The 27,509-nt window shown below is 52.0% G+C and overlaps 2 protein-coding genes across 21 annotated transcripts; one reads left to right on the top strand and one right to left on the bottom strand.

Moving 5' to 3' along the window:
• Positions 1-1,996: 1,996 nt before the first annotated feature.
• LOC123477812 (zinc finger protein 7) lies at positions 1,997-26,067 on the bottom strand. 20 transcript variants are annotated; one of them, XM_053930094.2, is made up of 7 exons: positions 25,822-26,067; positions 25,315-25,508; positions 24,745-24,963; positions 24,595-24,639; positions 24,089-24,215; positions 21,897-22,010; positions 14,576-18,856 (listed from the first exon to the last, which is right to left on the bottom strand). In XM_053930094.2, exons 3-7 carry the CDS (start codon positions 24,805-24,807, stop codon positions 17,085-17,087), a joined length of 2,121 nt encoding a protein of 706 aa, XP_053786069.1. In that variant the 5' UTR covers positions 24,808-24,963; positions 25,315-25,508; positions 25,822-26,067; the 3' UTR covers positions 14,576-17,084. The 20 variants fall into 20 exon arrangements, with proteins under 20 accessions (XP_071078277.1, XP_071078280.1, XP_071078279.1 ...); XM_053930089.2 differs by having other exon boundaries at positions 14,577-18,856; positions 21,897-22,013; positions 25,315-25,535; XM_053930088.2 differs by having other exon boundaries at positions 14,577-18,856; positions 21,897-22,013.
• COMMD5 (COMM domain containing 5) lies at positions 9,860-11,762 on the top strand. Its single transcript, XM_024572448.4, has 2 exons — positions 9,860-10,070; positions 10,560-11,762. The coding sequence occupies exon 2, from the start codon at positions 10,616-10,618 to the stop codon at positions 11,288-11,290; it is 675 nt and encodes a 224-aa protein (XP_024428216.1). The 5' UTR covers positions 9,860-10,070; positions 10,560-10,615; the 3' UTR covers positions 11,291-11,762.
• Positions 26,068-27,509: the final 1,442 nt, after the last annotated feature.

Genomic DNA, 27,509 nt, shown 5'->3' with positions numbered 1-27,509 from the left:
CCTACCCCTTCCCTGTGGCCCAGCCCCTCACTTCTTGCATGCATACGGACAGGTGGTCTCTGCTCTCCATCGCACCCACTTGAGAAAACCCGACGTGGGGCGGGGGGCGGTTGGAGGGAAGGCAACCACTGTCCATCATGACTGCAGAAACAACACAGCCAGGCTGGCTGGCTTCGCTTTAAAAGGTAAAAGGAGCACTTTGTGGCAATCTTGTGATTTTCTCCAGGATAAATCTACCTCTCCAAAATGACCATCAGAATTTCTCACGCCTCTGTAGTTGAGCCTCCCAGCTGAGACCAAAACTCAAAGGCCCAGCCACATCCACCCCGCCCCCTTCGCCCACCCTCCTGAAAATGCTTACACCATGCTTTCTGGCTCCTAAGGCAGTCCCTTAGGAGTGGAACCCACTCCCTCTACCCCTGACAAAGATTGTGCTCAACCACCTCCTCTCCTAAATCATCTTTCCTGCCTGCACCACTTCTTACACCACACACAAGCACAGGATGTGGGTCTCCCTAGGGGAACATCACTCTGGGGACCTCCAGGAGCTTAGAATTGAAAATGGCGATAATTCGCCCACGTGCTTCACAAACAAGCACAAACGTACGCATCAGTGCTCCACACTCATGTACTGCCTTCAGCTGTCAAAGTGCTTTCATGAGTTCTTCCTCCATTTCCTCCCTCACTTCTTCCTACCCAGACAAGTCTGAAGCACCTGGGTCACGTGCTGGCGATAAAACAGTGCCTAAGAAAAATCTCTGAAAGCAGAGAGCTCCAGTTGTGATGTAGGAACACTTGGTAGAAAGGGAACTAAGGCATGAGCTGTGAGGTAGCGTGGCTGTGAAGGCAGTGCCGTGAGACACAAGGAGAGGAGACTGACTTTTTCTGAAGGGTGCACATTCTGTGGAGCAAGGATTTTTATCCCCATTGCAGAGATGAGGGAAAAAGCCACAGAGCAAGCCCAACAGAAGAATAGAGGAGGCCTACAGACCCACACAGACCACTCTGGGGTGGGCTGAGCTCACACTTAAAGGAGGTTCTGTGATTAAGAATCTTAATATTGACGGGAGAGGCAGAACATGAGCAGGGCAAGTAAGTCAAACAAATCCTAGGACAAACGTTAAACCAAATGCAGAAGTGATCCCAAATTCCTCAAGACACAGGAAGGGTGGGAGCAGAGGCTGAAAAAGCGAGTTGAAGGGGTCATATTTGAGTTGACCTGGAGAGAGTGAAGAGTGGATTTGACAAGATTCCACACCTTGGCTGGTGTGGCTTGGTTGGTTGGAATGTCATCCCGTATGCCAAAAGGTTGCGGGTGTGATCCCCAGTCAGGGCGCATATGGGAAGTAAGGGATCCATGTTTCTTTCTCACATCGATGTTTCTCTGTCTACCTCTCTCACTTCCTGTCTGAAATCAATAAACGTTTAAAAAATAAAAAGATTCCCCCAGGCAAAGTCTCAGAACTGAGTCAGGATGGCAGGGTACTCACACCATGGAGATGAACTGGTCCAGTGTTTTGCAAACTTCCCAGTAAAACTTTTAAATGTAGGCTCATGGCTCAAATAACAATGAATAGGGAAATTAAGATTGTAATAACGGATACCATGATGTCCCAACCAAGATGGTTAGAATAAAAAAACTGGTGAGGATTTTTTTTTTAAAGGTTTTATTTATTTTTGGAGAGAGGGAGAGAAACATCAATGTGTGGTTGCCTCTCGCACGCCCCCCACCAGGAACCTGGCCTGCAACCCAGGCTTGTGCCCTGACTGGGAATTGAACTAGTGACCCTTTGGTTCACAGCCCATGCTCGATGCACTGAGCTACACCAGCCAGGGGCTGGTGAGAATTTAAATCAACTAAAGTCATACGTTGCCAGTGGAGATGTAAAAAAGTCTTGCAGCTCCTTAAAAAGTTAAACATAGCTTACTATGTAGCCCCACATCCCACTCCTATCTGTGACCCAGGAGAATGGAGAAATTAGGTCCACAAAACAGCTTGTCTTAAATGTAGCTTTATTCATACTTGCCCCAGATGGAGCAACCCAAATACCCTTCAGTGGGGAACAGATAAACAAACTGCCACATCCGTACAACGGATGCCACTGTGCAGTAAAAAAGGGGGGACTATCGGCACACGCAATATCATGATGAATCTCCAGTGCGTTAAATGAGAGGTGCCAGCTTCAAAAGGCAACTGATTCTGAAAACATGAAACGTCTGTGAATCGTCCAATGAAGAACAAGGTTCGTGCCACGGCTGAAGGCTCGGCTATGTCCATCACACACAGGGTGTTTCTCTCCAGAGTGCATCTGTCTGTGTGACCTAAGGCTGGACCCAGGAACAAAGGCTGGACCACACTTTCTGTATGCACGGGGGATCCCAGTATGGACCCTCTGATGTTGAGTGAGGGTTGACCTCCGGCTGAAGGCTTTCCCACAATCACCACATTCATAGGGTTTCTCTCCAGTATGAACTCTTCGGTGTAGGGCAAGCTGTGAGCTCTGACTGAAGGCTTTCCCACATTCCAGGCACTGATAGGGTTTCTCCCCAGTGTGAACTCTTCGATGCTGAACAAGAGTTGAACTCCGGCTAAAGGCTTTACCGCACTCATTACAAGTATAGGGTTTCTCTCCCGTGTGGATCCTTACGTGCTCAGTGAGGTGAGAGTTAAAACCGAAGGCTTTGCCGCACTCATTACAAACATAGGGCTTCTCTCCAGTGTGTACCCTGTGATGGAGAAAAAGGCTTGAACTCTGACTGAAGGCCTTCCCGCACTGGTCACACACATGGGGCTTCTCTCCAGTGTGAATCCTCTCATGCTGAATGAGGCTTGAACTTCGACTGAAGGCCTTCCCACACTGATCACATTCGTACGGTCTCTCGCCAGTGTGGATTCTCTGATGCTGTGTTAACTGTGGGCTCTGGCTGAAGCCTTTCCCACATTCATTACACTTGTACGGTTTCTCTCCTGTGTGAATGACACGATGCTGAATAAGAGTTGAGCTTCGACTGAAGGCCTTCCCACATTCACTACACCTGAAAGGCTTTTCTCCAGTGTGAAGTCTCTGATGGAGAACCAGGTGGGAATTGAGACGAAAAGTCTTCCCACAGTCATTACATTTAAATGGTTTACTTCCAGTATGAACTTGATGATGCAGAATAAGGCCTGAGCTGAGAGCAAAGCCTCTCCCACACTGAACGCACTTATAAGGTTTTTCCCCACTGTGACTTCTCTGATGTCTACGTAGGTCTGAATTGTATCTGAAGGTTTTGCTGCATGTATCGCATGTAAAGGCTTTCTCTCCTGTTTTATTTCTTGGAAGTCTAACAGCATTTTGGTTCATATTCAAGTTTCCATCAAACGCACCACAATCCTGGACTGTTTCTCCTGGAGACCTTTCCCTGCATGTGGCAGTTTCATTCCCAAAAACTCTGTTGTGAAGATGGAGTTTCTTCAAACTCTGTTCAGAATCCCCCAGGTGTCCTTCTACTTTACCCTCATGGTCCCAAGCTTCCTGTAACTCAGGTGCCTGTGGATTACACCCTGAAAATCTTCTTGACATCAATTCTGGGGTTTTTACTTCTTCGGAGCATTTCTGGTTTAGAATGGGAAGTTTCTTCTCCATCCCAATCTCAAAATCTGTTACATAAAAGCAAAAAGGCATTATTGGAGAAAACCATCCATTACAGATAATATCCATAATGTCTCAAAAGCCCCCATAAAGCTTTATGTAAAAGGTAAATATATGTAACAGGCAGAATTCAGAAGTAAAGATAGTCAATCCATAGGCTAAAAATATTTAAGTTCATTAGTAATCAAGGAAATGAAAACTGAAACAAATTATAATTTTTCACCCGTCAAATTGGCAAATTACTCAGTAAATACTCAGAAGGCCAGGTAAGTGCTAGGCAGAGAATGTAACAGGAAGGTAAACATAGTCTCTGACCTCAGGAAGCTTACATTCTATTCAGGCACATAGATAATTAAGCTAGTAAAATTTTAACACGGACGATAAACCATGTGAGGGGGAAACTGTAAGACATGTGGGAAATACATCGCAGCCTCTGAGCTGGTTTACATGGTCAGAGAAGACCTCTGGGAGGGTGTGACGTTCCACTACAACCTGAGGATGAAACAGTTAGCAATGGCAGATGAGGGCCTGGATGTGAGGTGTGAGAGCTCCATCAAGTTCAAGAAATTTTGAGGGTGAAGGGATTGAGCTACAAAGGGGGAAAAAAAGAGAAAAAACCCGTGGACACAAAGAACAGTGTCGTAATTGTGGGGGTAGAAGTGTAATAGGGGAATAGTGATATAGGGGAAATAAATGGTGATGCAAAAAACAAGTAAAAATTATAATAATGAAAAAAAGAATCTCACTGAGGCTATAGCAAGAAATATGAGGAGAGAGTGGCAAGACAGGACAGGTGCCTTGGCCCGTGTGGTTCAGTGGGCTGGGCATCATCCCGCAAACCAAAAGCTCGCATGTTCTATTCCTGGTCAGGGCACGCACCTGGGTTGAGGGTCCAGTCCTCATCCGGGGCATCTGCAGGAGGCAGCCCACTGACGTCCCTCGCATCGATGTTTCTCTTCCTCTCTTTCTTCCTCCCTTCACCTCTCTCTAGAATCAGTAAGAGAAAGAAGAGAAAAGGTGGGATAGGGAACCATCGTGGCAGCACCACCACAAGCTCAAGACCCTTAGACTCTATTCTAAACACTTAAACAATGACGTACCCGCGTTGATGAGAACTGAAGAAACAATCTGTCTTTGACTATTGGTGGAACTGTAAATTAATGACTTTTTAAAAGGGAAAGTTGGAAATACATATGGAAGAATTGGTATATTACATATAGTTAAAACTATCACTATTTGCAGATGACATGATTTTGTATGTAGAAAACTGTAAAGACTACACCAAAAAAACTATTGGAACTAATAAACAAATACAATAAAGTTGCAGGGTACAAAATCTATATATACAGAAAGCTGGATTTCTATATAGTGACAATAAACTATCAGAAGAAGAAATAAAGGAAACAATCCCGTTTACAATCACAGCAAAAAGAATAAAATATCTAGGAATAAACTTAACAAAAAAGGTGAGAGACCTATACACTAAAACTGTAAGATATTATTGAAAGAAACTGCAGGCACAAAGAAATGGAAAGACATTCCACATTCACATATTAGAAGACTTACATAGTTAAAATGTTCACATTACCCAAAGCAATCTAGAGATTCAATGTGTTCCCTATCTAAATCCCAATGGCATTTTTCACAGAACTAGAAAAAATAACCGTTAAATTCATATGGAACCACAAAAGACCCGGAACAGCCCAAGCAATCTTGAGGAAAAAGAACAAAGCCAGAGGTATCACACTTTGTACAAAACTATAGTAATCAAAACAGTGTGGTATTGGAAAAAAACTAGACACACCGACCAGTGGAACAGAATTGAGAGCCCCAAAATAAGCTCATACATATAGGGGCAACGAGTACAATGGAGAAAGTAAGTATCTTCTGTTAATGGTGTTGGGAAGCTGCAAAGCCACATGCAAAAGAATGAAACCATACCCTATCTTACATCATACACAGAAAGTAACTTAAAATTGAAGAAAGCTTGAATGTCAGGCCTGAAACGATGAAATACCTAAAAGAAAACATAAGTACTAAGCTTCTGAACCTTGGTCTCAGTGATGTTTTTGTGAACCTGACCTCAAAAACAAGGGAAAAGAGCAAAAATTAAAATGTAGAACTACAAGAAATTTAAAAGGCTTCTACACAATAAAACAAAAACATTCCGCTGTGACATGTTCTCAGCCCCACGTGGACAGAACTGCTTACCACCGTGTGGGTGGTGGTCACTGTCCTCGGCATTGATCTGACAAAATGTGCCAAAACATAACCCGGAAAACAAAGAGACAGACCAACAAGCAGAGCTTAGCACACCTGGCTGCCAGGCATCAGAACAATCACCTTGGCCACAAAGAGCAGCAGGGGTGACACTCTGCTGCCTCCCAGGGGTCAGCTGTGGTAGGACAGCCGTGTAAAATGACAAATCCCTACAGAGCCTCACAGCCCAGGTCCTCCCAAGGATGCTGAGGCCTGTCACTGCAACCGCAGCGCCATGGCAACCACAGCATAACAACAGAGGTAGGCTGCTGGAGTCCAAACAGCAACATCAGAGGAATGGAGATGCCTTAGGCCTCAAACCACGAGAAACATCCTCTCCCTCGTCCAGCGCTTGCCAGGTTCCACCTGGGCACCCCATCCCTCTCTACATGGGAAAACCCCACAGGAACAAAACCACCTCTTCCCATCCAACTGAAAGGCCTGGACACCCAGCCACTCTTTGGGGACTGTCCCCTGTGAGAAGTGCCATGGTCCCCACACTGTCTCCTATGCAGCCTGCTCTCCCACCGCCCCAGACAGGGCTTCAGGTTCCTAAATAAGGACTTTTCTCGTGAGCACTGCAGGGAGCCCCTGGTGTCAGAGCTCACCTGAGAAAACCGATGTGACGACTGGACAGAAGAGCTGGAGGCCACACTGGGCAGTCTGCACAAAACATGGCACTAACTACACAGAACAGCGTAATTGCATTACAAGTTTAGACTAGCACAATCAACACATCAGTCAAAATAACCACAAAAGAGTGGCTATTAGAACCATGGTTCTTTAAAAGTATCCAGCTCTTTATCTCTAGCCAAAAAAAGGCATGCATGTCCTCAATAACATGTACTGCACACCCCGGGAACCTTCTGGGTTATGGTGATGTTCTGTATCTTGATACACATTTGGCTGACACAGTTCTGTCTCTTTATTAAAACTCAGCAACTTGCCCTGGCCAGGTGGCTCCGTTGGTTGAAGCACCAATCCCGTACACCAAAGGGTTGTGAATTTGATTCCCCAGTCGGGGCATGTGTGCGGGAAGCAACCAATCAATGTTTCTCTCTTTCTCTTTCTCCCTTTCTCTCTCTGAAATCAATAAGCATATCCTTGGGTAAGAACTAAAAAAAAAAAAAAAAAAAAATCCTCAGCAACTTTATGTTACTAGAGGTTTAACTCCCTCCAACCAGGAGACGCAGGAGAAAATTTTGGAGAAAGGATGGGGGTGAACAATTAATACAATTAATTGCAGAGCTGGGGCACACTAACAAAGATGGGGATGCGAGTGATGACATGTTGTGTGCTTTGTCATTTGACCAAAAATGGGAGGATAGCGGGAAAGGTGGAAAACAGAACACATCACTGGTTGTGTCAGTAGCTAAGAGTCAGAGATAATGCCTAGAGTTGATGAGTCAATAATAAAAGTATATTCAACAGAACAAGGTAAACACTTAGAAATACTACTAATACTGGGAGATGCAGGAGAAAAAGGACAGAAGTTCGTGTAATAGGTGGACCTGGTAGATAACCAATAGCGACTGTGTGAAAGAGGGTACCAAGGGTATGATATAAAGAAGGAATGGGGCTGTCGTACAACTTTCCACAGAGATAATTACTAAGTGCCAACTTCCCTGATGACCAGAAGAGCTGTGTATTTTTAAACGGAGTACAAACGAATCGGTAAAATCAGAACTGTTAAAGCAGGCGCAAAGCCTGCAGGAGTACCCACTGCTGTCGGAGACCGCCCCCAGGAGCCCACAGAAGTGAGCCCCACCACCTAACCAGCCCCAACCCACTCTCACCTGTGCTGCAGCTGCTCAAGGGCTCCGGTTCCTCAGCACCCATAAGATCCAGGACCCACAGCTCTTCACCTTGCTCCAGCTGGGAGATCAGCTCTGGCTTAGGGACAGGGAGTCCTGTTGAGGCGAGGGCCCTGGGTGAGCTAATGTGGTGGGGAGAGCTGGAGCAGAGCACTGCCCTCTGGGTGTTCCAGGCCAGGTGCCAAGTGCAGTTTCCCAGGAGACATCCCCCACCACACCCCTTCTATGGGAGGTAGGAGTGGAATGGGGATCACAGAGTGTGTGTGTTGCAGAGAGTAGAAGGGGTTGGTCAGGGGGAGCAGGGGCGGAGAGTGAGCGCTGAAGGAGAGTAACTCATCAGTTCTCCTGCCCCAGGGGGAACACAGGTGGGCGCAGGCATTCGAAGTGCATTCCTGAAGTGGGACCCAGGCAAAGACCAGACTGGTACCTGGGGACAAGTGGTAGGACCCTCCTCTTTGGGCTCCAAAGTTTGTAGGCAGCCCCCGAGCTCCCTAAACGCCCCCACTGAAAGTCCAGGGAGAGCCGCACCCAGCGAGGCCACGTGCCCGTAGTTCTCCAGCATCACATCCCTGTACAGCGCCCGCTGGTCTGGGCCCAGCTGCTGACCCTCCTCCTGAGAGAAGTACACTGCCACATCCTGGAAAGTCAGTGGCACCGCCTCCTGAAACGACAGGTGGCCGCTGCCCCGAGGCCGCGCCCACTGGGCAGACATGCTTCGCTCAGCCCGTGGACAAGCCTCTCTCTTGGGCCAGTGGGCCCAGACTGAGCCCCCAGAGTCCATCTCCCTGGGGAGAGCCTGAGTCCAATCCCAGAGCCCTGTCCTTGGGTGCTAGGACACCTCACTTCTGCAGAAACTGGGCTCACCACCTCGGAGGGTGGAGGGCAGGGAGGAAGGTAAACTCACCTGGGGCGCTGGAAGCCCAAGTGCAGCTGCCATCCTGGGGGAGCAGGATCTGAAGAAAGACTCAGGACCTGAGCGGGGCTGACCTGGCCTGGGCCTCCCCCAGCTCACCCTTGGAAGGAGGGGACCCACACTCAGACCCCATTCAGTGTCATTAAGTCACTCCATTAACATCCGGGACCCAAGGGGTGTGAGGGGTGGGCAGGTGAGGGGTGGCATTCATTGGTTCCTGCAGCGGCCTCTGGGGCCACGAGCACAATGCCTTGTAATGGTCAAAGGCAGGTCACTCTGCAGCAGGACTCAGTGCGTGCCCGACTGCCCAGTGACACGGAAAGTCCCTAGAACTGGCAGAGCCAGAGCTGGGTGGGGCGGGAGCTGCGGGGTGAAAGCTGGCAGCCCCAGGGTCCAGCGCCCGGACCCAGCTGCTGGAGAGCCGCACCTCGTACAAGCTGAGCAGCCCCCAAACGCAGGGCGAGCGAGCAGACTGTGCGGAGGAAGGTGGGGCTGAGCAAACCTGGGCGCAGCCCGAGGCCTGCCGCCCTTCCCACCCCTTCGTCCCCAGCCCCCTGGGTCGCCTCCAGTATCCTCACGGGCCCTCAGGCCTAACTGCAGTCCTCATTTTCCCAATGGCCCCTCCTGCGGCCTCCTTGCGGCCGGCGAGCTGTGGCCACCCAAGGATGCAGACAACGCCCGTTACGTCTCCCGCGCGCCCAAGCCGGTCAGGGCCGACCTTCCGCCCAGCAGTCTCCCCTTTCACCTCCGCACGGCCCCCCTACTCAGTCGCGACCTCGGCCGAAACCTCCCGTCGCTCCGCCGGGCCCGCCCACGCCTCCTACCGAAACCACCCCTTCGGCCGGACCTTCCACGGTCGGCAACCTGCCCCTGTGGCTCCTGCCTGCCGCACGCCGACGGTCCGGGACCCGGAGCCAGCGCGGAGGGGGCGCTGCACACCTGGGAGTAGAGGGCGACCAGGCGGGGGGCGGGGCCACACGGAAGAGGCGGGACTGCGCTGCGCAAAGTAGGGCCTCCCGCCGGCGTCTCGCCCTCAAAAGACCGAGGGGGCCGGAAACGGCTGCGCCGTTCCGCCCGGCACTTCCGGGGCCGCTCTAGGACCACAGGGGAAACTCCCGCCGTCGCTGGTCGCCTTGAGAGAGATGCCCCGGGAGAGAGGACTGGTGGTCGGCCGCCAGGCGGAAGCTGGAGCTCGGCCTCCTCCCGACGCTCCGTTCCAGGCCTCCGTTGCTGTTTGAGATCTCACGCGCCTCTCTATTCCCGGGCCAAGCCTGCACAACCCTGTCTTTATTCCTTTTCTCTCTGTGGTAAAGAAAATACTCTGTGGGGGAACCCACTGGGGCCCCAGAGCTTCTCGGAAGTGTTTTTAGTCGTCTCCGGGCCAGGCCCGGCTTCCGGCCGGACCATTGCTCTCTGCCGTCAGGCCGCTCCGCTCCAGAGCTTGCGTTGCAGGTGGGGGGCGCCTCCGGCCTGGGGACGCGGTGGGTGAGGTCGGGAGGGGGGGCAGCTGAGCTGGTCGCGGCCCCTTGGTCACTGCGCCTGGGGGCTCTGGAGGCTGGAAGCCTGTAGGCGACAGTAACGCGCCGGACCGCGCAGCTTGGGCTGGGGCCCCGGGGCGCTGGCCGCGATTCGTGTGCATGTCAGGTGTCCGAGGCGCCGCGCCGCGGCGAGGCCAGGGCAAGACTCGAAGCGGGCCCGCCTCTGTCATCTTCTTACTCCGGACCCGGTGGCTGCTCTCCTCCTCCCTGGTTCTGCCCTTCCTGCCCTGTCTCCCCTGCCAACTCCTGCCTCCCCTCTTCCCGGGACCCCTGCTCCCAAGGCGCCTCCCATCACATAGGCTGTCATCAGTGGTTCCCACTGTCAGTGTCTTCAAGGTGAAAACCACTCAGTCACTGGCCCAAAGGACGTGGGCAGTCACTGGGCTTCTCTCCACCCCTCCAGGCAATTGCATCTGGGACCTGCCTCTGGGCTGGCTGATCAAAAAGGAGGAAGTAGCAATGTCTGCCGTGGGGGCTGCAGCTCCATACCTGCATCACCCTGGTGACAGTCACAGCGGCCAGGTGAGTTTCCTGGGGGCCCAGCCCCGCCCAGAGGTGGCAGCAATGCCCCGGCTCTTGGGGGACCTGGACAGGGGCACATTCAGGAAGTTGCTGAAACTGGTGGTCAGCAGCCTGCAGGGAGAAGACTGCCGTGAGGCTGTGCAGCGCCTCAGGACTGGCGCACACCTGTCGGAGGAGCGGCTGGGGGCCCTGCTTGCCGGCACCCACACGCTGCTCCAGCAAGCCCTCCGGCTGCCCCCTGCCAGCCTGAAGCCCGACACCTTCAAGGACCAGCTCCAGGAGCTCTCCATCCCCCAAGACCTGGTCATGGACTTGGCCAGCGTGGTATTTGGGAGCCAGCGGCCTCTCCTTGACTCTGTTGCCAGGCAGCAGGGGGCCTGGTTGCCCCATGTTGCCTACTTTCGTTGGAGGGTGGATGTGGCAATCTCCACCAGTACCCTGGCCCGGTCCTTGCAGCCAAGCGTCCTGATGCAGCTGATGCTTTCGGATGGGTCAACATACCGCTTTGAGGTCCCCACAGCCAAGTTCCAGGAGCTTCGGTATAGCGTGGCCCTGATGCTGAAGGAGATGGCCGACCTGGAAAAGAGGTGCGAGCACAAACTACAGGACTGACCTGCGTGCCCAGTTGCCCATGTCACCTGGGGACAGCTGCTCAGACATCTCCAAAGTGAAGCCCACCCTACCCAGGAGGCACTCTTCATGAGAGTGTGGGACTGCAACCATGGCATTCTCTGATGAAAAAAGACAGCAGTTTCTCTCCTTCACTGGGAAGGAGAGCAACTATAAAATCACATCTTCCCGACTGCTGTCACCCTGCATACCTCTCCCCTGCCCGTTGGCATTGTTGCTGGGTGAGGGTACCCACGGCTCCAGGGTGGCCGTGTGGTCCAGGACAATGCCTTGGTGCAGATGCCGAGTTCCTTTAGCTGGGCTCCATGTGGCATCTGACCACTCTGCTCATTTGCTTCTGTGAACCCTGTGTTTCGGTGTGGACGTTTCTTTCTCCTATCTTAAATCCTTGACCTCATGGAGCCAACACTGTAGTGGGGAGGGGAAGACATTATAAAGCATGTAACAAATGGTATAGCTTGTTAGTGGTGGTAAATGAAGCAGAAAATAAGCCAAGGGATGGGGGGCAGGGCCAGGGCCAGGGGAGAACTGCGCTGTCATTTCACAGTGGGGCATAGGGTGGGCCTCCTAGAAGACCCAGTGTATGGGCAAGGACTTGAAAGAGGCAAGGGAGGTCCACCTCTGGTGGAGGGCAACTGAGGTGGAGGGGAGTGAGGGGCGCTGAGGGCAGGCCGCACCCTGATAGCTGTTTTAGAAAGATCACACTGGTGCTGTGTTGAGAGCAGGAGGGGAGCAGGGGCCTTTCCTGGCACCTCGAGGGTAGGTGTTTTGGGCAGCTTGGGCTGCTGGTCCCAGAGTGAGGACACACATTTAGGGTTGAAAGCCACTGCAACTTGGGGGCTTCTGGTGTGCAAGATTACTACAGTCACATTCATCCAGTGCAACCAGGAGTGGAGACCTGGGGTCGGAGCCCGGCCGGTGCACCCCAGAAGGGTGCTCCAAGCTTCACTGCCACCAAGGGGCCTTGTGGCTGGGACTCTGTATGTAGTTCTAAATCATGCACCTGGTGACAGTGAGGAGGGGTGCCTTCTAGGCCACCTCGGTGTTAGGGACCTGATGGAGGAGGACGGGGCTGTCACTCAGAACCCAGTGTGAGCCTCTTGGCAGCGCCTGTAGCAGCAGGTGGGCAGGCAGGCAGGCAGGCAGGCTCAGAGCCCCAGGCATCGGGTGGCTTTGGACACCCTTTCTCTGCCCCTCATGCCAGATTCCCCTTGTGCGCCCAGCCAGGGTTGCCTGCCTGTTTGCACGGCTGTGTTGACGTGTCTACTCTGGTATTCCAGTCTGAGGGCCCCTGGAAAGTCAGCACACTCTTCTGGAGGGGTTGGGTCTGGGCCCTTCAGAGACACATCTGGCCACATGCTATCTGCTCCTATCTCCACCCGGTTCCAGGTAAGTGGGGATATAGTGCTCTGCTAACCCACTAGCCGCTGGCCCACTGGAGGGCACTGTTCCGTCATCTGGTCAGGAATAGCAGCTCAGGACATGGTGGCCATGATTGCTACCCACAGCAACTCTGGGGCAGCCCTTCCCTCCAAAGCTAACATGCAGCCCGGAGCTGCACAGACCTGTACCTAGTCCTGGGATGAGCTCTTCTTCACTTTCTGATATGGAAATTCCGGGCTTGGGGAGGCAGCTGCAACCTGACTTGAGAAGGACCCTTTCAGCTCTAGGGCATAGATTTGCAGGCCAGCAGGGTGGGCCTTCTCACCCACCTGAGCTCCAGCTCAGGGCTTGGAGGGCATTTTTATGCAGGGCCAGTGAGTACTTGAGTGTTCCAGGTCATGATGATTCTGTAAGCTCTGACAACACAGTTTGAAAGCAGAGACAGTATGTTACTAAATGGGCGTGGTTATGTTCCAGTAAAAATTTTTCACAGGCATTGAAATTTTCCTGTGTCACAAAATACTTGTTTGCAAACATGTAAAAACCATTCTTACCCTGGCTGGTGTGGCTTAGTGGTTGAGTGCAAGCCTGCGAATCAAAGGGTTGGCGGTTTGATTCCTGGTCTAGGGCACGTGTCGGGGTATGGGCCAGGTTCCCAGTTGGGGGGTACACAAGAGGCAACCACACGTTGTTTCCCTCTCTTTCTCTCCCCCTTCCCCTGTCTAAAAAAAAGATAAAAATAATAAAATAAAAACCATTCTTGGCCTTGCCAGCTAGTTCAGTTGGTTAGAACATCCCAATAAACCAAGGATGTGGGTTCAATCCCCAGTCAGGGCACCTACAAGAATCACCAATGAATAAATACATAAATAAGTGGAACAACAAATATATTTCCTCCTCCTTAAAATTATCGGCATTGTTTTTTAAATCCTTACCCACTATGTGTTCTTTTTTTTTTTAAAGATTTATTAGAGAAACAGGAAGAGAGGAAGAGAAACATTGACATGCAAGAGATACATCAATCGGTTGCCTCTCTCATGCCATCAACTGGGGACCTGGCCCGCACCCCAGGCATGTGCCCTGACTGGGAATCAAACTGACCACCTTTCCGTTCGCAGGACGGCGCTCAATCCACTGAGCCACACCAGCCTGGGTCAGAAGACGTGTTTATTGCTTTTAGAGAGAGAGAGAAACATCTATGTGAGAGATACATTGATTGGTTGCCTCCAGTATGTGCCCCAACCAGGGATGGAACCTACAACTTAGATATGTACCCTGCCAGGTATCAAATCCGCCAATGTTTGATGTGTGGAAAAATGCTCAAACCAATGAACCACCTGGCTGGGGTAGGGGGGGGGGGGGGAGCCATTCTTTTAGTTCCAGAACCATACAAAACCACGTGGCAGGTGGGTGGCAGCTCTTAATGGCAATACCTTCCTGGGCCCAGTTCTTGCCATCCTGGGGTGGGCAGACCCTGTGCACCCGCATGACTTCCCCCAGGCTGCGGAGGGACTGTCCACCCTCTTGTGGTAGGTAGGTACGTCACCATGAATCCAGACGTGGGGGCAGGTACTGGCCTTATCCACCTTTGTACATGGGCCTTGCACAGAAAGCAGTGCAATTACCTCTCAGGAAAATTACCTTTCAGTTGTGTTGACCTTATTAGGTCTCTGTGAAAGCTCTTACTGGTTAGTCCTCTTCCATGGATTTCTGACTTGACTTCAAAGCCTGGATACTCCCCAAATGCATCGTTCATCCATTCAACAAACATTTCCTGAGCTGTGAGGGACACGGGTGTGTAAACCCACCTGGGCTCTGCTCTCCCTCCCAACACTTGATGAAGCTTCAAGAAAGTTCAAAATAGTTACCACCCAATGTCATAAATCAAAATTTAATAAATGAGAATGAAAGCAATTTCAGGTGAAAATTGTGGGTTTAATTTATTGACTCCAAAAGAGAAGTTAAAGTATTTTAAAACCTACTCTGCAACAGTTCTGGAAATCCTTAAAATGAGTTTACTGTTATGTTTACTGAAGCCCAATTTGGGAAATGTAGATTGAAAGTAGGACAGAATATTCCAAAACATATACGACCTGACGGCAGCCCACAACCTTTTTGTCCTGTCCAGCGACCCACTGGTGACGCATGTTCACATGGACGCAGCTAAGAGGCTCCTCCTGTCCTGCAGCTGGACTCCCTACTGGAGTGCAGGGCTTGGGGTTAATGCTGTTGAATTCTCAGTCGTATTGCAACATTTGAGTAAACAAACCTCACACTGAAATTTAACTTCAATAGAATTTTCAAATGTCATAAAATAGCGTCCCCTCCATCATTAAAAAATGCAAAAACCATTCTTAGCTCTGCTAAAAGGTAAACTGAGGTACAACTTTGAAGACTTGAGCAAACATGGGTTGGAATCCACCAGTGCCAAACCAAGTGCTCTACGGAGGGCTGGGGAGAGGTTTTCATGAAGCTACAGAGGCAAAGCACAGAAATTGGTTGACTACAGCTCAAGCAGTTGGCTTACTTGGGAAGCCTGGATGGTTGTGATAGGTGCATTTGCAGGAACTGACTGGCTGAACTTCTGGTCTGCTTGGCAGACACTGAAAGCATTCAAACCACCCAGTCTTAATGGCCTCGGTGTCTGGTTAACACACCACACAAAAGCAGAACATGGACTGAGTTTGGCCCACAGGCCATAGTTCACCAGCACTGGATCCAGGATCGCACTAGTCAGAGACTCAGGTGCTGAAGCAGATTTAAGGTGGAAGGCTCTGCCTTCTTGCCTGGCTTGCTGTCACTGTTCAGGGAAAGAAAAGAGTACTGTGCCCAGGATGGAGTCTGGAAGAGTTCATAAAGCCCTTCACCCCTCTGTCCCTCATTACTCAGGAGGAAGCAAGGGAAGTGGGGTCCGATGGAGAGGCCCTCCAGCGTGTGACAGTGCTAAGTGCCAGCAGATGGCAGGAGTGTGGCCTGTCCACTGAGGACCTTGGCTCTCGTCCTATTGCTGGCTGGCCTAAAATATTTAAGGCCCTTTTGGATTAGGCCCACCTGTCCAGATGTGCCAGCAGTGACCACCTGGTTGAATACAGCAACTGAGGCAGGGACACAATGAGCATAACCTCTGAAAATATACAGAAGTGCCAGGTCCTCTGGCACTGACCCTTCCAGGTACAAGTCCTAGGTGGAGCAGGAGCGACTGGAGAAGCAAGCACACTGACTTCATGCCGTCCTGGCACCAAGTGGGGGACAGCATCAGCTGGTGATCGTGCTGACCAGCTTCAGGGTCAAGACCCCCACCCACGTGTTGGAGAAACAAACTCATACGGACTCGACCATCTCTAACTCTGCTGCTCCCAACTTCACAAGAAAGCTCTGGAACCTCCTGGTGTAAACACAGGAATCAACAAGCACTTCTTTCACCTGACACAATCCGTAGCCTGCTACAGGCTCTGCCATGCATGGTGATTGAAGCAGCAAGGTTCTGGGGCACTGCCCGTGGGCTTAACCAAACCAGCGTGATAGTGCCCCAAATCAAGTGTCGCAAGAGATCCTCAGGTGACCTGTGCTCTCTGGTCTACCTGTCCACATGTGTGATAAATGAGCCTTTCCACTGGGATGGGGGGGTCTCTCAAATAACGCCCCCGTGACTATGGCAATGACTCCAAAGGTCAGCAGGTCTCAAGTGGGTGGCCCTGGGCAGCAGCCTCTCTGCACAGGACTCCTAGCCCCAGACTCAGTCACAGCTAGTGAGTCCAGGACCCTGGGAAGGGCTGGAGTCAATGCTGCAGGTCTGCATCATCCTATGGCCCCCTGGCCTTAATTAGATAACTCTGCGAGACAAACTGAACGGACACGGTCCCAGCCTGTCGGTCCAATTCACCAGAGTGGCTGACCTATCTAGAAACTCAACTGGGCCCTGGGTGGCTGCTTGCCTGGGCTGCTGATGTGGGAAGAAAAGCACTTAGATGAAGGCAGAAGGAAATTCCAGTAACGCTTCTTCTGGACTTCTGTGCACGTGGGCTCACACATCCTTGCTGCTGAAGCCAGTCTGAGTAACTGGCACTGAAGACACTGAGCATCTAATGTGGCGGAGCTCACAGGGCTCTTAGGCCGTGGCCACAGAACCTGGTCTTCCCTCTGTGTGCTTAGAACTCTACGTGTGGGCACCCTGATGCGAGGGGCACAGGCTTTACTGAGTGGGATAAGGTCAAACACTCTAGCAAATAAAACACATACTTTGTATGAACTTGGATGTCCTTCCTTAAGAACAATTTTAAATCTTTACCAACATTCTAACTTGTCAACATCAATGATCCCATATAAAATAAGTATGTTAAGGCTGCGGGTTTATTCTCGCTTGCATACAAGTGCATTTACAGAGGTGCGTGGTCTATTCTACGTGAGTCTTCTGATGCTGAGTGAGCCTGGAGCTTCGATTAAAGGCTTTGCCACATTTGTTACATTTATAAGGTTTCTCTCCAGTGTGAATCCTCTGATGTATAATTAGATGCGAGCGCCATCTGAATATTTTCTCACATTCATTGCATTTGTGTAGTTTCTTTACAGTGTTAACTTTTTTACGGCTCACATGGGTAGGACCCTCCAGGGTGCCCCCGTATTCGTGGTACCACTGGGCTCGTGTGTGAATCCTCTGGTGCTCAATGAGGTATGAACTCCGACTGAAGGCTTTCCCACACTCACTGCATCCATAGGGCTTCACTCCAGCATGAATTATCTGGTGTTGGAAAAGGGTTGAGTTCTGACTGAAGGCTTTCCCGCACTCACCACATTTATAGGGCCTCTCCCCAGTGTGAACCCTCTGATGGATGGTGAGCTGTGTGCTCATACTGAAGGCTTTTCCGCACTCCAGGCACTCGTAAGGCTTCTCCCCCTTGTGGATCCTCTGGTGGTAAATGAGGCTGGAGCTCTGGCTGAAGGCTTTTCCACAGTCGCTACACTCATAGGGCTTCTCTCCTGTGTGAATTCTCTGGTGCTGAATCAGGTGTGAGCCCTGGACAAAGCCCTTCCCACACTCATCACATTTGAATGGTTTTTCTCCAGTGTGAGTTCTTTGGTGGCGAATAAGCCGTGAGCTACAACCAAAGGCTTTTGCACACTTGTTGCATTTATACGGTTTCTCTCCAGTGTGAGTTAGCTGATGCTGACTAAGGCGTGAGACCCACCTGAAAGCCTTCCCACACTCGTCACACTTAAACGGTTTCTCTGCAGCATGGGTTCTCTGGTGGGCAACGAGGCCAGCACCATCCAGTGTTCGTGGAACTGAAGGCTTCTCCCCAGCGTGCATCCGCTGGTGCTGGGCCAGGGTTGAGCTCTGGCTGAAAGCCTTCCCACACTCCTGACACAGGTAGGGCCTCTCTCCAGTGTGAGTCCGCTGGTGTCTGACCAGCTGAGACTGCTGGCTGAAGGCCTTCCCACACTCACGACAGCCATAGGGCCTCTCTCCCGTGTGTACCCTCTGATGGTGGATGAGGCTGGAGCTCTGACCAAAGGCTTTCCCACACTCCTCACACCTGTAGGGCTTCTCTCCAGTATGAATTCTTTGATGCTGAATAAGTTTTGAGCTCAGGCGAAAGGCCTTTCCACACTCAATGCATTTGAATGGTTTCTCTCCTGTGTGGATCCTCTGATGTTGATTAAGCTGTGAACACAACCTGAAGACTTTCCCACATTCCTCACACTCATACGGCTTCTCTCTACGGCAGTTACTTTGACGTTTCCCCTGTGGACAATCAGATAACTTTCCTTGGCATTCTTGACACCTGTTCAGTTTCTTCTGTATATTAACTTCGTGAAGCAGAGTCGTGAACATGAAACCCCTGCCACACACATCACATCTTCGGGATATCCCGTCTGCAGCAACCCCCTGACTTTTATCAGGCTGACAACCCATGCCACCACAACCCTGCACATCCACCTGGGTGGAGATCTTCCTGGCAGCCACAGTCCCTGTGTGCAAGTGGTGTTTCTGGAAGACAGAGCTCGGTTTACTCTCCCGCCAGACCTCAGAAACAGAGGTATCTCTGAAGCAGGGAGTCTGAGGAGAATCACGTGGTGGGGTTTTGACTATTGCTGCCAGGGACTCTGATTTCAGTATGTACACATCCTCATGGGCCTGCTCACCATCAGTGCTAATTGCAGGATCTGAAACACACAGGAAGAATAAGGCTCCTTCTCGCGAGTTCAGACAAAGGACAAAGGCTGGGGTGGAGGTCCTCCCTAGGAACTGAGCTCCCTCCCAGGCTACCCCACATGCAAAGGCACCATGGAAAGTTGACACCTTTGACAGTTCTCAAAATTTGGTTTCATTCATGCTTTTTGCTTCACACTTTCATTCAACCGGTGTACTCAGGTGAGTGCTAATAGCCACCCTCCCACAAGGGGGCTACATCAGCAGAGGTTCATCCTGTGGGAAAACAGTGCGAGGAAGTCCCCAAAAAAGAAAGTGAACCTGAGAGGGTGGAGAGTTTTGTAAGAGGCAGGATTAGCCTAAGAGGTCAAAGGAGGTGGAGAGTAAGGAAGAAAGACGGAGTTTGAACTATAAAGCAGAGGGATGAGCAGGTACTGTCGAGGCAGGAGAGCTATTAAGGGTCATACAAGGGTGAGCCCGAAGGGCTGGGCAGTGGCCTGTCTCCTGGGTGGGTTTCTGAGCGGGACCCGAGGCCTGCACTTCGCTTCCTCCAGCAGCCAACAGGCCACTCCCTCCAACTCACACCTGACCATGTCCCTTATCAGTCTGCCCCTCGCCTTCCCCATATGGACATCTCCTTCCTGTGTCTTTCTGGGGGTTCTGCCTACCCCATCTGCCCCTACAAGGCCTTCCTGACATCCACTTTCCCTCTGGATTCTCCACGTGAGCGTCAGCCTCCTTCCTACTCTGCAATCCCAGTAAGTGCCTTTGCTGAAGTCAGACCCCGTTGTCCCTAATCATATCCAGGGCCATAATTAGCCCACCGCGGTCCCACAGTGAAACCCAGGGCCCAGTGACAGGGCTCCGCTGGCTCCTCACACCAGTGCTGTCTCCACCCAGCTGCAGCAACCTACGTCTCTGTCAGTGCCAGCGCACGGAAGGGGCTGCCACACCGAGCATCTGTACGCAAGGACAGCTCCTGTTCCCTCCTGCCATTGGTCTTCACAACAACCCAGGGGGGTCAATAGTGGACAAGGGGCTCATGGCTCAGAGAGGTTACGTCACTCACCCATCGTCACACAGCTAGTGAAACACAGGAATGGACTGAGTGCTGTTCCCCCAAACACACACCCTTTCAACATCTCTGTGCCCTTAAGACACGGGACATCTACCTGGTCCACACTGTTTCCCCTTCTCTGCACAAACACAACCTTGGCAAACCTGCTCCTTCAACAGGACAAGAGTGGCCACAGAGATAGAAAACAGATAAGCACTGCTGCCCTCTGCCTGCTGCTTCAGTGCAGAGGCCCCTACGAACAGCGGTGAAGGAGGAACAGCCATGAAGAGCAGCCAGGGAGAGCTACACTGCCGGCCCAGCCACAAGCCCTAGGATTCCTGCTGTGCTAAGCAGCCACAGCCACAGCCACACTGCAAACCAACTGCCCTGGAGTCTGCCTCCCTCTCTCCTGTAGCCAAGTCTATAAACGGCAGTTGCATTATGAAGGTCTTGCCACATCCCCAGCACCAGCCTTCCATAGCCAGCAGCCTCCTGTCTGTCTCAGGGTGTACACGCTCCCTCCCTTCAGGCCCATGTGACACCTGCACACAGCACAACCCATCTCTTCCTGTCCCCACTTAGCAGGGACCACTCCTCTGACAAAGACCCTGTCCTAACCAGCCCAGCCAGGCTTCTCTGAGCCTCGCCCAGCCAGGCCTCCCCCTGGGTCTATAAGGAGAAAACACTAATGTGGCTTGTAATAGCTCAAGGCCACACCCATAGGATGACCCCACCCCACCTTAAAGCACCTGCCTGAGAAAACTGGAGGATGCATGTTCCAGCCACACCCAAGGGCAGGGCTGGTCAGGAAGCTCAGGTGGTGTCAGATGGACCTGCCTCTCCTCTTCTGGGATCCATCATGCCCCTGCCTGCTCTATCACCCGGGGCAAGTGGAAGCTGGGTTAGTGCTCAGTGAACTCTGACCTACTGCAGTTCTGACCACAGCAACTATGACTCATCCCATGGAGCCCCCAGGGGGCCTCAAGTCCTGGGGCAGGGGTGGTGGTGTTGGGGCAGCTGTAGGCCCTGAGGAGGATCCTGGGATATCAGCTGCACCAATCGAGAAAATCACGTCTTGGGCATCTACATTTTCTAACACGTTCCACAAAATTTCATCCACAAGGCTGTCCTGTGTGCTCAGGCCCACAAGTGGCTCTAGGTCTCACTGCAGGGATGCCTTCCTGTCACCTAACCACCAGGAAGGCCATTCGCTGCATGGGAACCACTGAGGAGCTCGGCCCACTCCAGCTGGTTCTCTTGCCATGGTGCCCTCTTTGAAATCTCCCCTTCTTTGGAAATGTTTACTGGGGGTGGCTTTTAATCAAGCTGGTCTGTTCCTTTACTCCTTCCCAAGAAGGGTAAGAAAGGGGCCTGAATGGGAGGCCCCTGCTATGGTCTGACTGTGCCCCTGAAAGGTGAGCTGAAGCTCCAGCCCAGGATCTCAGAACATGAACTTACTTACAAACAGGACCATGCAGATGGAGTCAGTTCTGATGAGGTCACACTGAGGTATGAAGGGCTCTCACCCAATGTGAGTGGTGTCCTCAGAAAGAGAGACATGGGGAGAGCACACTGTGATGATGGAGGACTGAGGTGGTGTGGCCATACCCAAAGAACACCTGGGGCCACCAGAACCCAGAAGAGGCAGGAGAGAGCCTCCCCTACAGATTTCAGAGAGGACACAACACTGCCAACACCTTGAGTTTGGGCCTCTGGCCTCCAGCCTGTGCTGCTTTGTCACAGCACCCCCAGAGCCGGATCTCAGAGGTTGAAGTCACCCAGGGCCCCGAGAAGTTCTGGAGAGAGTGCAGCTCCCTGAGAGGCTGCTCAGAACCAAGTTTACCGCTTCCCTTGCACCCATGTTTACATCTCTGATCGATAAGGGTATTGTTAAGATTAGAAACTGAATAAAATGTGGTTTCAAATCAAACTCGCCTACTGAACCCTGGGGCCCACCTCCCCAGGCACAGCTTCTCTGCCACGGGCCCATGCCTCACCTGTCTGAGGGGTCCTTGGCAGCTCTCCCCGCTCAGTTCCCTGCAGGTCGAGGACCCATGGCTCCTCCCCCTGCTCCAGCCGGGAGATCAGCTCAGGCTTGAAGAGCAGAAATCCTGCTGTCAAGGTGACGAAGGAAAGCACATTGGCATTGCTGGGAACACAGCTCAGGGCTCAGTGCCCCCTGGTTTCCAGTGCCTCCTGGTTTAGCCAGTAAAGGGGTAGGGGGCTGCTGGGGCGTAGGCAGGGTCTGTGAAAGGAGCATCACAGGGTGAGGGTCTGCGCACAGGGGCACAGGGGTGCTCTCTGTCTGGTTTAGCCCAGTTCTGGGGGCTGGACACTGAGGGAGGCCTGGACTCCCAGCTGATTCCCTTCTGCTTCAAGGCCCCAGGTCACTTTGTCACCCAACAGTTTGCCAAGAACAGGCTGCTCTACCCCAGGAAGAGAAAAGCCAGGCACGGACAGCGCGCCCCTCAGTTTAGGTAGAGTCCAAGAGATAGGGGCTAAGAAACAAGACAAGAACATTTGAAATCTTGCTTCCCAGCACATGTCATCAGCTTGGCCCAAACTAACTGTTATTTAAAAACAAACAAACAAACAAACAAAAACCCTGGCCTGGTAGCTCACTTCGTGAGAACCTTGTCCCGATATGCCGAAGTTGCGGGTCTGACTCCCAGTCAGGGCGCATACAAGAACAACCAGGGAGCGCATCAGTAAGTGAAATGACAAGTCAATGTTTTTCTCTCTCCCTCTCCCCTCCTTTCTCTCCCTGAAGTCAATAAGTAAGAAATCCTTAGAAGAAACAAAACGAAAGAACAAAAATAAACCAACAAATGAAACAGGTTTTAAGTCGGAAGCCACTACGGTCCAATCATTACCTGGTGGCCCCCAGTCTTGCACCCTTTCACAAAGCGAGGGAGCCCAGGCAGACTGGGGAGTGGTAGAGGCCTGTGGGCACCCACCTGGCACCCCCCTTCTGGGGCCACCAGCCCCAGGCTATGGGGCAACAGTGTGGTGAGCTCCCAGCCTTTCCCAGGGCCCTGTGGTTGGAGCTTCCCTCAGGTTTCTGGCCATGGGGGTGGAGAAGGGCAGGCAGAGAGATCCCAGGTCAAAGGCCTCAGGTTCAAGCAAGACCCCACACTGAAACACGTGTTGTCTCCAAGCACACATGGAACATTCAGAGAAACATCCATGGGCCAGCCATGAACGGGTCATCATGCAGGCCACAGAGCCTCAGAACACAGAACCAAAATGCAGTAGGACGTGAAAGTTACCACAACAGGCAGTTCAAAACATTTTGCCACTTGGGAATTCAGTAAGGAGATACTAACTGGCAACTGAATTTACTGAGTCAAAATGTGTAGGATACAATGGAAGCAGTACTTAAAACGTATTTTCAAACACATTTACTAGAAACAAAAACAGTAAAAAACAAATGAGCTAAACATTAAATTCAGTAAGTTGGGAACAAAACAACACAGCAAATACAAGCACAAAGGAAGGAAATAATAAAGGAAGGGCAGGATTCAATGGAATAGAAAACAAGGACCCCCCTACACACAATCCATCCCCCAAAACTGACCAAAGCCAGAAGCTGGCTCTTTGGCAAGATGAATAAGCAATCCTGGGGAAAATTGATCAAGGTACTGCCAAAAACTCACACAGGGAACAGCTGCAACACCACGGAGATTAAACATGAAATCGAAGAATACTATGAACAAACACATGCTAAACACTGAGTATCCAAATGAACAGACTAACTTGTAGAAGAACTAGAAATGACAAAAGCGGTGTAAGCAGAAATTCAGAGACTTGTGAGGCCATCAAGCATGAACGAAAAGGACGGGCTTCCCCCAGGGCCCAGGAGCTTTACAGGGAGTTCAACCGAAAACTCAAAAGGTTCCATTAATTCCACCTATGTAAATTCCTACCAAAGTTAAAAAAAGATAGTGAAACACCTATTTCTAGTGTGGACTCTATCTCTTATAACAAGGAGCCTTTATTACCTCCTAGAAGTCCATGCACCCTGTGAGGATTAAAACATGAGACAAGAGCAAAGCTGGGAGCCTGCCTGGGTCACCCAACGGGGTCAGGGCCTAACCACATTGCCTCCATAACCCCAGCTCTCACAGAGGCCTGGCTAGGTGGGTGCTGACCGGTGACACCGGGGGCAGGTCTCAAGCTACAGCCTCACCTAGTCCAGCCACACTGCTGTGGTTCTCCAGCATCACCTCCTTGTAGAGGGCCCTCTGGCCAGGGTCCAGACACTGCCACTCCTCCCTTGAGAAGTGCACAGCCACGTCACCAAACGTCACAGCCTCCTGAAAGGACACACACCAGCACCTCAGGGACCCCTGGGTGCCAGCCCCCACCCGGCACCACCTCACAGTGTGTCTCATGTACGTGCACCGCAGGGGTGACTGAGACAGTCACCAGACCCCTTCGGCTCTAAAATCAAGGGGAAGGGAGGAACCCAGACCCCGGACATCTACAACCCTCCCCTTGACAGCCTCAGACCAGGCAGGCCCCAGTCTGGGCAAACATTTGCTCATGACTTTGGGGATGGGCATGCCTGAGTCTGACAAGCGGGAGGCCAAGGCAGGGTCTAGGCCCAGGCCAAGTGGGCAGGGTGGGAACCCAGAAGAGGAGGCCGGGCCCTCACAGGACAAGTGATGGAATGGAGGGCAGTCAGACTCCTACCATGAGGCTCCTTGGGTGAGCATCCATGTGTCCTGGCCGGCAGACCTGTTGACAGTTAAAAAAGGGTCAGAGGTCAGGATGCTGGAGGCTCCCCACACCTGACTTCCAGGCTAATGCAGGAAGAGCAGTGCTCTTTAATCCTTTACCCACACCTCCAGATATTCTCCGGCAGGGACACAGAGTGGAATCAAAGCTGCCACAGCACTTGAGCATCTGCCCCCGAGGCTTTGGTCATTTCTCAGTGTGTGTGGCAGTTGTGAGTTACCCCACGAACACTTAAGGGATGGTTGCCACGTGTGCCAGGGGCTTGAGCCAAGCAACGGGATGCGGCGTGAACAATGCACAAGGACTCTGCCTTCAAGAAGCAGTCTAGTGGAGGAAAAAGTTAAGTAGACACAAACAAATGCAGAATTAGAACCGTGATGGCACTAAAGCACAAGGAACTCTGAAAGCATTTAAACTAGGAAACCCTGATTCAGTCAGTCTGTTGGATCACTTCCCCCTGGAGCTAATGAGACCAAGAAAGTGGAGGTGGGGAAGGCACTCCTGGTAGCAGGTACAGCATCTGCAAAGGAGCTGAGGCAGAAGGTTTGGGCTGAGTAAGCCGACAGGGCAGGATCACAGGCAGCAAGAAGCGTGTGACCGCAGATCGGAGTAGCCAGCACCCTAACAGAGAACCTTTGGGAAAAGAGAAATGGATACAGGAACCCCTTTACATACACTTGGCCCCTGTGTCCTCTTGGTGGGTCTGAATGAGGACTGGGCTTCCTAGTGGAGCTTTTGGGTCAGAAAGTGGCTTGCAGGTAGACGCCCCAGACCGTGTGCACAGCGAGGTGGACGGAACAGAAATGACCACCGTCGGGTGGGCCCCCACCTGGGCCTTGCGGGAAGGAGGCAGCTGCCAGCGCTGGATCCTGGTACCCGGCAGATAAGGGCAGGCCCTGAGAGGCAGCCAGAAGGCAAACTTCCTACCCACGCAAAGACACAGCCCTTTCAGCCACTGTCACTAAGTCTAAGTCTTCCAGGGCCGTAAATGGGGGGAAACAAGGCCCTCGACGAGGGTGGTTATTCAGGAAGGAGACCCAAGATCCCTCTGGAGCCAGCTGGTGGGAAGGCAGCGCTAGAGGCTGCGGGACTCGGCCCAACGCCTCCCGCCTCCGCGGCCAAGGTGGCCGCGGCTCCACCACCCTCACGTCCCCTCCAAGCCGCCCGCTCGTCCCGAGCTACCCCGCCTAGAGGCCGGTCGAGCGCGAGGCCCGCACTGCCGGAGACAGGAAGACGCCGGGGCCCGCCGTGGGCGTTCCGCCGGAGGGCGCGACCGCCGCCTTGGCTCACCCTCCCGGAGGATCGCGGGAGGCTCGAGACGCGCGACGCTGCGGGAGACTGGCCTCGACGCCCGCGCCCCCTCAGTCCCACAGATTTCCGGCCCTTCTGGGCGCCTTGGAGGCTCGCGGTCTCGGTGGTTCCCGGCCAGAACCGAGGCGCGGGAGAAGGGGCGGGACCAGACGGAGGGGGAAAGGACTCAGCTTGGGGGGCGGAGCAAAAGTCTGGAGAGGGGCGGGGCCACAGCCTGGGAGGGCAAAGCCCAGTGAAGGGGCGGGGCCTGAGTCTATGGGGGCGGGGCCGGAGCCCGTGGGATGGGGTGGGGTCGGAATCCAGCGGAAGATGGAGCCCGGGAAAAGAAATTCTGTTACACCCAAAGACTACAGCACTCTACTCTTTGGTTTAAGGACAATGAAATTGACTCGGGTTTTTTTTTTCAGAGTACGTTTATTAAAGCTGGGGACAGTGAAACAAGGAAGAAGCAACAGGAGAGAACCTTGGCGGGGTTGCTTTGTCTCACCGGAAAGTCAGAGAAAAGGGGGTCTTGGAGACAGGTTCAGGGGGTTAGCCCTGCAGGAACTTTTGCTGCCCATTGTTCCTCTGGTTACAAGTCTTGTGGGGCCCTAGAGTTTAGGAGATGCATTCCTGAGAGGGAAGAAGAGGGGGAAGGGAAAGGCCTGGGCATGCTCCCTGGAAGTAGAGTGCGCTAAAACGGACCGTTTAAAATAGTCTGTCACATGCTACAACATGGACGAACCTTGACGGCATTATGCTAAGTGGAATAAGACAAATACTGTATGATTCCACTTATATGAGGTATCTGGAGCAGTCAAAGTTACAGAAGCAGAGAGTAGGATGGTTGCTGCCAGGAGATAGGAGAGGGGGGAATTGGGAGTTATTGTTTAATGTAGACAGAGTTTCAGTTTTGCGAGGTGAGAAGAGCTGTAGCCCTGGCTGATATGGCTCAGTAATTGAACACTGGCCTGTGAACGGAAAGGTCTCTGGTTTGATTCCCAGCCAGGGCACATGCCTGGGTTGTGGGCCAGGTCCCCAGTTGGGGCCATCCAATATTTCTCTCCCTTTCTTTCTCCCTCTATCCCTTCTCTCTAAAAATAAATTTAAAAAACCCTGGAAAACAAAACAAAAAAGAGTTCTATAAATGACTGGTATTGATGGTTACACTACCAATATGAATGTACTTAGTACCACCAAAGTGTACACTTAAAAGTGGTTAAGATGCTAAATATAATGTTATGTGTATTTTACCACCATAAAAAAAATTGGGAAGGCCTGGCTGGGTAACTCAGTTTGTTAAAATGTCATCCTGATACACCAATGTTGCAGGTTCGATACCTGGTCAGGGCACATAAAAGAATCAACCAATGAGTGCATAAATAAGTGGAACAACAAACTGATGTTTCTCTCTCCACCTTTATCAGCTTCCCCCAGGTCCACATGGTAAGAATCATCCTATCGATGGAATGAACCTTTGCTGTGTGGCATGTTTGTCCTCAGTGGCTCCATGAGATGAGGGGCACAGCACTCAGATTACAAGGTGGTCATACTAGAATTCCTTGCACATGGGCCCAAAC

This window comes from Desmodus rotundus, chromosome 8 (genome assembly GCF_022682495.2).
Source record: "Desmodus rotundus isolate HL8 chromosome 8, HLdesRot8A.1, whole genome shotgun sequence".
NCBI classification, from domain to species: Eukaryota; Metazoa; Chordata; class Mammalia; order Chiroptera; family Phyllostomidae; genus Desmodus; species Desmodus rotundus.
Note: the sequence above shows the minus strand (reverse complement) of the source record. Positions and strands in the feature narration are given on the sequence as shown.

Coding starts and splice junctions, on each gene's coding strand:
- LOC123477812 (XM_053930089.2), bottom strand. CDS start 24,807: ATGCTCAAGTGCTGTGGCAGCTTTGATTCCACTCTGTGTCCCTGCCGG. Junction 24,640..24,744: donor GCCGGAGAATATCTGGAGGT/GTGGGTAAAGGA, acceptor AACTGTCAACAG/GTCTGCCGGCCAGGACACAT. Junction 24,216..24,594: donor CTCACCCAAGGAGCCTCATG/GTAGGAGTCTGA, acceptor GTGTCCTTTCAG/GAGGCTGTGACGTTTGGTGA.
- COMMD5 (XM_024572448.4), top strand. CDS start 10,616: ATGTCTGCCGTGGGGGCTGCAGCTCCATACCTGCATCACCCTGGTGAC.